Source organism: Pteropus vampyrus, unplaced genomic scaffold, assembly GCF_000151845.1.
Source record: "Pteropus vampyrus isolate Shadow unplaced genomic scaffold, Pvam_2.0 Scaffold171, whole genome shotgun sequence".
NCBI lineage: Eukaryota > Metazoa > Chordata > Mammalia > Chiroptera > Pteropodidae > Pteropus > Pteropus vampyrus.
Window position 1 is genome coordinate 3,446,106 of NW_011888952.1, and position 8,939 is coordinate 3,455,044.

General features: G+C 47.2%; 1 protein-coding gene across 1 annotated transcript in view; it reads left to right on the forward strand.

The window, feature by feature from the left end:
- The window catches only part of SRGAP3 (SLIT-ROBO Rho GTPase activating protein 3), a 248,120-nt gene that overhangs the window by 128,399 nt on the left and 110,782 nt on the right, over positions 1-8,939 (forward strand). Inside the window, exon 3 of the mRNA XM_011370649.2 lies at positions 8,706-8,868. Coding sequence (XP_011368951.1) covers positions 8,706-8,868 — 163 coding nt within the window. The remainder of the gene's footprint in view (positions 1-8,705; positions 8,869-8,939) is intronic.

Here is an 8,939-nt window from a genome sequence, read left to right on the forward strand (position 1 = left end):
TTTTTTTTATTAGAATTTTTGAGCCTTTAAATTTCTCCTCTTCCCATTACTACCATTTTTGCTTAAACCAGTTTGAAGTATTTCTGTCACTTCGACTAAAGGTGTTCTGACTAATAGCCATAATTCTTGTCATGTGTTCATGTCATCGATCAGATTGTGAGCCTTCTTAAGGCACATCCAGTCATCTTTTTAATTTTCTGTGATTAGTACATTGCCCAGCACATAGCAGATACTCGACAATATTAGAAGAGTGAGTTAATGAATAAATTGCATTCTGCCAAAGGCTATGGAGGGAGACAAGGAAATATAAGAGATTGTTTCTACCTTCAAGAGGCTTATAGAATTAATGATGAAACAAGCCCCACATGTGCCAATGGCAACTGATGAGATGACTGACAACATAAAAGATGTCCTCGGGAAGTAACTGTATGAGAAAATCGAAATGAATGGTTCAGACAGAACATTCTATGGCTCTCAGATAATCCCTGAAGGAAAGGCCTTAGAACTAGGCCTTAAAGGGTGGGATTTTGCTGCATGGAAAGCATAGAAGAAAACATTCCAAGTGAGTGAAGATGGAACGTGCACAGATGTAGAGGCAGGAATGCAAATGACCTGGGAAGAGCTGCCACCATTTCCAGGTTTCAGCAGCCTTATTTTCCTGTCATTGAAGAGAAATACATAAAAGGATAGGTAATGGCCATTCATCATTTTCATTTTTGTGCTTCTTGTTAGGCTTTTCAAATAAATAAATTGGGGAATCAGGAACAAAAAATATCCTTTCTCGATATAAAGGTGGTCAAATATATGGTGATGGAAGGAGACTAGACTTTGGGTGGTGAGCACACAATGGATATGCAGATGTGTTACAGAGTTGTACACCTGAAACTTATATGATGTTCTTAACTAACGTTACCCCATTACATTTAATTCAAAAATTTAAAAGTCCTTTCTCAGATCATGTATACACATTTTGGTTTTGGAAAATACAGTCGATATTGTCAGAGAGATCAGAAAAGACCCCCTGACCACTCAGTCACTCACTTATCCATTTGGTAGATGGGATAGGAAAGCCTCAGAGAGGTGAAACTACAAGCCCAAGAATACACAGCTGATCAGCCCCAGAGCCAGGATCCCATGATCTCCAGCTCCCAGTACATGGCCTCAGATTCCCTAGGGGGCAAAAATAGATAAATGAAGAAACCATATTCCTGCCTCAGAACTTCATCGACTGCCTTGAGAAGGTTTCTGTGAGCAGAGACGGGGATAAGGGGAAGGGCTGGACTGGCAGCTGACAGTGAATGCCAGCTGAGCAGGTCAAATTTTATCCTCTATATTGCAGGTCCATTTGCTCCTCTAATGAACTATAAGGAAGATGCCTGAAGGGTCATGTAATCTGTTCTCGGACTCCTGATCCACTTGCGATAGCAGCCTATTATGGATTGAATTTTATCTTCCAAAAATTCACATGTTGAAGTCCTAACCCCAGGACCTCAGAGTGAGACCTTTTTTGAAAATAGGGTCTTTATAGAGGTAATCAAGTAAAGATGAGGTCGTTAGAGTGAGCCCTAATCCAACATGACTAGTGGCCTTATAAAAAGGGGAAGTTTGGACACACACACGCATACAGACGGGGAAAATGCTATGTGAAGATGAAGGCAGAGGTCGGGGTGATGTGCTTATAAGCCAAGGAATGCCAAAGATTGCCAGCAAACTGCCAGAAGCTAGGGGAAAAGCATGGAACAGTCTTCCTCACAGTCCTCAGAAGGAGCCAACCCTGCCAGCACCTTGATCTCAGACTTCTTGCCTCCAGAACTGTAAGACAACACGTTGTACTGTTAGGGCCACCCAGGTGTGACGCTTGTTACAGCAGCCCTGTGTACAGCGGTACACAGCCCAGATGCCCATTCTGCCCTTCTAGGTATGTCTCATGTGATCTCTCTGGTCTTGTCTCTACTCTTCACCCTGCTCCTCTGCTCTGAGGCCACACTCACTTTCTCTTCTAGTTCTAGAAGGTGCCCATGCTCATGGAGCCTTTACACTTACTGCTGCAAATGCTCTCCCTTATCCTTGTGTCATGTTGAAATCTACACATCCTTTGGTTCCAACTCATCCTTCTGGGCACTTTTTACCTATTCAACTGACTGTGTACCCAGCCCTACCTGGTCATAAAGACACAGTGGTGAACAGAACAGATGTAAGCTAGAGAAAGATCAAAGACTAGAAACAAAAAATGATTAGGACAAAGTTCAGGCATGGTAGTGCTGTAATGACAATAAAATAGGGTGATGTATTAGAGATTCAAGGGCCTCTGGGGATCAGGGAAGGCTCAGCTAGGAGAAACATCTCAGCTAAGATCTCAGTGACAAGGACCAGCATGGTGAACTGACTCCCACCTCCACCTTCCCAAGGCGACGTAACAACCCATTACAGACACTTGAGGCATGATCCATTTTTTCTTCAAAGCCCCTATCACTGTTGTAATTTCCTATCTATTTATGTGATTATTTGCTTGTCACCTGCGACCCCCACTGGACTGTAAGTTCCTTGAATTATGGAGTGTTGCTCATTGTACCACTGCCTGGCACAAAAGACGGCACTCAGTTAAAATTTGTGGAATTAATGATTCCTGCTCCAATCTAGGACAGTGAATTCCAAATCCTGCTTGGGACGGCTTAGGTAGCCAGAGGTTTACCACAACTTTTGGGCCCTGGAATTAATTAAGGAAGCACTTTTCAGTGGCAGATTTGCTGGCGGCTGCCCAAGCAAGCCCAGTGTAAAACCCGCGAACATTCTGGAAGGGAGCAGGAAGCCAGAGTCTGCCACTGAACATCCTGGGGACGATATCAGCTGCAGGAACTCACATCCCTCCCTGAGGGACCATGATCCCAGGGCAGTATATTTGGATTCATCTGCGAAGTGGGGCTCTGTAGGACTGGAAATGGGTTCTGTTTGCTAAGCGGAATTTTCCGGCCCCCAGCTGAGAAGCTGGAGAAGCTGGCTCATTGCTAATTTCATTCTCCTAACTCACCAGTTTGGCAAGGCCCCACTCTTCTAGCTGCAGTCTCTTGGAGCCTCAGACCCAGTTCCCCTAGCCAAAGAAAGAAAGCTGTGACTCACCAGAAATTTTCATTTGCTATTTTCTGGCAAAAAAAAAAATGTATGTATATATATAAGAAAGTTCTCACATTATGCCTTAGCTCAGCAGCTTCCACCTGCTGTATAGATGCTAGGATGCTAGTTTGGAAAGAGAAAGCCTGCTCGAGATGTGCCTCAGAGGAGAGAACACAGGTCCAGGTTCATTTTGACGTCCTCCAGAAGTGCAGCTGCAGCCGGCAAAAATGGCTGTTGGCATGGAGAGCTGGCTCTCAGGTCCAAGGAACTCCACTTTCAAAAGGGACAAGTAACCCTCTGAAATGGAAGGATGTTCTGAAAACTGAAGGTCCCCAAAGGCTAGTGTTCAGCTCTGCCACCTATGGCCCGCGTGCTTTTTTCCAAGGTCCCAGAACGATCAAGATGGCCAGCAAGTGATCAATGTGCTGGCCAGAGCCTGCGAAACCCTGCACCTGCCCCTTCTTCCGCCTTTCTTCATCCTGAGCTCTAGCCACACTGGCCTTTATTCAGTTTCTTAAATGCACCGAGCTCCCTGCCTTCCAACAAGCCTTTGCCTGTTTTGTTCCCTCTGCCTGGGACCCTCTACCCCTGAGTCCACTCTCCTGACCTGCTTTGCCCAGCTTCCTCTAACTCTTCCTTTAGAGCATTGCCAAAAGACCCCTTCCTCAGGGACGTTTTAGTAACCCCTGAAATCAGGACAGGCCCCCTTGTTATGGGCTCTCATGGCACCATGCCCTCATCTGTAGCATTTTCTACTGTTGTAACTTCACATACATTTGCCAGACTCTCTGGGGGTTATCATCTCCCCCACTAGACTGTGAGCTCCATGTCAGCCTTCATGTTTGTCTCTCTAGCCCAGGTGTTGCCATTTGGATGTTCCATATGCCCTTTAGACTTGCCACATTCAAACAGAACTCATTGTCCTCCCTCCCTGCCCCTCCACTGACCTGCTTCTCCTCATCTCAGTAAACATCACCTCCGTTCTCCCAGGGGCACAACCTGGGTAACTTGGGAATGGTCCTGGACATCTTTTTCTCCCTCCCAACCCCAATCCGAACCCCATTCAATCTCTAGTCCAGTCAGTTTTCCACCTAAGTATATCCTGAATCCCTTACCTTCTTCCTTGGGCCCCTGGAGCCCATCTTTTCTATGGTAGCCAAAGTGAGAGTTTAAAAATGCAATTTTACCCTTTCACTCGCCTACCCCAAACCCTCTGATGGCTCTCCACCGACTTCAGGAAAAAACTCTAATGGGACTTAAAGGACCTTGGCTATGTGGCCTCTGCCTAATTCTCCAACCTCGTTTATCACTCCCACCAGCACCGCAGAGCCACATGCTCAAGCCCCCCTCAGCTGTGTTCAGCTCACCAACATGTTCTCTCCAGCCTCCCTCTGGGCTTTCGTTCATCACATTTCTCCCCCTAGAAAGCTCTGCCCTATAAAACTCCATTCCAGCCTTTAGTTCTCAGTCTAGATTATGCTTCCTCCAGGTCTACCTCACCACCACCTCCTCTGTTCCACAGCTTCCTTCTCACCACTGCATTTACGAGGCTGTATCTTTGCCTTCAGTTTCCTTGTGTGTCTTCCTCACTCAAGCGGAAGGCTTGTGGGAGCAAGGTCTTGCTTTCTCTGGTCACTGCTGCATCCATAGCATCCAGCTATGCCTGGCACATATACACAGACAGTGCTTGAGTGAAAGCCCAAGTGAACCAAGACCTTCATCTACCCAGCAGCCACTCGCTTTAATTTGACAAGTTCTTGGTTACTTTCAGGTAACTTTCTCCTCTTTGCCTCCATTCATTCTGCCTCCCCCTGTAATTCCATCTAAGGCTGCATTGCCTCCTGCCCACAGCTGCTCACAAGGAAAGCTCTGTCCTTTCTGCTCTTTCTCTTATTTAATCTCTGTGGCCAGGTGACGTAAATAATGGTCCCCAAGCCATCCCAGCACTTCTGTACCCTTTCGGATCTCCTCCCCAACCCCTGAAACTCACCTTCTCACTGTAATTTCCATAAATTTTGCCCATTTAATTCCCCGATGCAATTCAGTTCTTGCATCCCAGGCTGAGCTGAGGCCCTGAAGTAATTTAGGGAACAGCTCAATTATCTCATCTCTCCTTTACTCTAATCTTTTCATTTCTATCGCCACCTAGGAAGCAGTGAAAAATGGGATATGTAAAGTATTTTCTGCCCAAACCTATTTCTCTCCTTGCAGTTCTTATCCCAGTTCATGTCATCAGCATCCACCCAGTTACCTGAGATCTGAACCTCAGAATCACCATCCACCCCTCCCACCTCCCTCCTCTCAATTTCCAGGACGTCTCCAAGATTATCTGCTCTCTTGTTGAGGAGTCTCTCAAGTCTAGCCTTCCCTGGCCACTACCCAGGCCCTCATCATCTCTATTCCTTCAGACTCGGGTCACCTCCTGACTGGTGCTCTTGTCTCCAGCCCCATGCCTATGCCCACACCCATCCACCCATCCATAATATACTCATGTAGTCATCCATCCATCCACCTATCTACCCATTCATCTACCCATCTATATACATTTATCCACCCATCCATCTACTTACCTACTAATCCATTCATCCATCTATCCATCCATCTGTCCACCCTTCCAGCTATCCATCAATCTATCCATCTACCCATCCATTTATCCACTCATCCATTCATCCATTTATCCATCCATCCATCTGCCCATTCATATACCCATCCATCTATCCATCTATCCTCCAGTCTGCCCTCAGTGACCTTCCTAAGACACACATTGGTTAGATTATACCTCTGCTTAAATAATTTCCATGACTCTTCACTGCCTACTGTAGGCATTCTTAATCGTGGGTGCACATTTGACTCTTCTAGAGAATATTTAAAAAAATGCCAATACCAAGGCTCTACCCTCAGAGATTCTGACTTAATTGGTTCTGGATAGGGCCTGGATCTTGGTGTTTTTTAAAAGCTCCCAGGTGATTCTAGTGTGCAAACCAGGTCGAGAACCATGTGGCCTAGAGGATAAAGTCCCAGCTCATTGGTCAGGCATTCAGTGCCTCCTAACCCTTCAGTCAAGCCCTTAACCTGTCTCCCCAGTCTCATGTCTTACCAGTACTCCCTACCACATTTGGAATTCTAGCTCTACTGTACTACTTTTCTATCTTTATACCCATAGTTCCCTCTGCTTACAATTCCTTCTTTCTCTGCCCCACCCCTGTCTATTTGGAAAACTCCTACCCATTCTTTAAGACCCAGTGCGAACGCAGCCTTTTGTCATGGGTCTCTCTTCCATAGCATCTCCTGTGTGTCATCTTCTATGCTGCTGGGCACTAGATGTGGTGACTAAAACAGAAACAGCTCCTGCTCTGAAAGAACTTACAACAGGGTGAGAGGTGGGGGATGGAAGCTCCTTAAATCAGATGTTCTCAAACTTGAGCATGGAGCAGAATCACCTATAGCGCTGGCTAAAACATAGACGCTGGGCCCACCCCTAAAGTGTCTTATTAAGTGGTCCGGGGTGGCCCAATAAGCTCCCAACTTATTGATGCTGCTAGTCGGGACTACACTTCGAGGACCCACGCCTTAGAGTGTGGTCACAGGCATACTCCTCTCTGGGGAGGTATCAATTAAACTGAGACCTAGAGGAAAAGAAGGAGGCAGTCAGAGGAGAGCAGGACTAACACATTCCAGATGGAGGGAACAGCGTGAGAGAAGGCCGCAGGTGGGAAAGAGCCTGGCATGAAAGCAAAAGGAGACTGTGTGCCCGGGACATGGAGGGCACAGGAGGGGAGTGGCACCTTCTCCAGCTTCTCAGGCAGAACGGATGCTTTGTCACCTTCTGTTATAATTCTTTTCTTCCGCCTCAGCCACTTGACAAGGAACCCCTCCAAGGCAGGCCCGTGTTATGGTCCCCTATAGTCCACCTGCGACCTGACGCAGAGTAAATGTTGACGGATTTGGGCTGGGTGATTGAATTTTAGTGTTCTGGCTTTTTCTCTGGGTTATAAGCAAAGGAGAAATCTGTTTGCTTCTCCTATCACAGCATGTCTCCTTCCTTTTCCTCAGAGAGTTTCTAATATATTTATCCTCTAAACCAAATTCCCTTCTCCCCAATTCCTGCTGCCTAGACAGGTTTTTGCCTGTTTGGTGACAGAAAGACAATTCCTCTAAGTCAGGTGGCCCCTGCTCCCCTACCCTTTCCAAGCCCAGGGTTGGGTGAGGTGAGGGTGGGGTACTGTGAGTGCCCAGAGGCCCATGGGGCTGCAACGTCCAGCACTTGCACTTGGCTTTTGGAGGACGATGTGGTCATAGTGAGAGTCAGCAAAATTCCCTTCCTCAAAAACGCTGACAGTGGGAGGCTGAGAGGTAACTGTGGCCAGCCCTCGGAGGTGGCCTACCCGTAGGGCACAGGTGGAGGAAGGCAGGCCTGGGGGACCTTGAGCCGACCACCCTCAAGTGGAGGATGGGCCTCTCCCCCTACATCCTGCCTTTCCAGTATCTCCTTCCCACCCTGGAAAGCAGAGGAAGGGAAGAGTCAGCGACAGAGGGCAAGATGGCCACATGGGATTATGAGTTTGATTTTAGTTTCTAATTGCCCTTCCCTCTTTCTTCCTGGAGAATATGATATATACACCCTTTACTGGGGCTAACAGAGGGGTCTTTGGTAAAGTACAGACAAGAGAGATCTATTCCCTCATTTCATTTTTCAGAAACATCCCATTTCTCAAGCTTTGGGAAACAATAGTATAGTGATCGATGGCTCTCAGACTTCAGCCTGAATCAGCATCCCCTGGAAGGCTGGTTAAAACCCGGATTGCTGGGCTCACCCCTAGAGTTTCTGATTTAGCAGGTCTGGAGTGGGGCTCGAGAATCTGGGATCTAACAAGATCCCAGGCAATGCTGCTGCTGTTGATCTGAGGACCACACTTTGAGAACACCCCTTTTTTTAGCATAATGCCCAGCTAGAAGATGCTAAGAATCTATCAGTCATTACAGGACAAGGATTTATTTGTCCTACATGTACTTTACTCAAAGCAGCTTTCCTTAACCCTTCCTCCCAAATACAGAACCTTAAACCCTTCAGGACTCAGCTCCATTGAAGGGCAAAGGAACGGGTTTCCAAGAGGCCAAGAGACAAAAACTGACCCTGGGAGAGTATAGAAGGGTTAAGAGCCTGAGGGGACCCCAGGAGTTGGGAGAGGCAGGGAAGGGGAAGAGAAGGGTCCACCTTTTGTTCTTTCCAATGCGTAGTTCTAGAACTCATACAAGTATTTCAAACATAATTGGTTTAGTATTTCTTAGCTCTGGGGAAGGCAGCCTCTTCCCAGAAGGGAGAGATGCATGTTGCAAATGCCACATGCAGTGGGAGAGTAGACAGGATAGAACTTAAGAGTCAAAGACCTGGGTTTTGGCCCCAGCACTGCTCTGAGACCTTGGGAGGATGACTTCAGCTCTTACAGTATCCATTTCCTCAGCTGTAAATGTGTTAGAATAAAATTCAGCCTGGAAGGGCCCCATGAAGGTCTAAAGAGCCATGGTGACACTGTAGAACACGGTCTGGATGATAGTTCCAATGAAGCCAACCTGAGCTGTCTTGGTTTCCACAGGAAAGACCAGTACCTGCTCTCGCCCGTGAACTGCTGGTATCTGGTCCTGCATCAGACCAGGCGGGAAAGCCGAGACCATGCCACCCTCAATGACATCTTCATGAACAATGTCATCGTCCGCCTCTCACAGATCAGTGAGGATGTCATCAGACTCTTCAAAAAGGTGGGCAAGTGGGCCACCTGACCTGCCCAGGTCTCTTCCCCAGGCTGGCTGTGGCAGCACTGTGCCAGCCA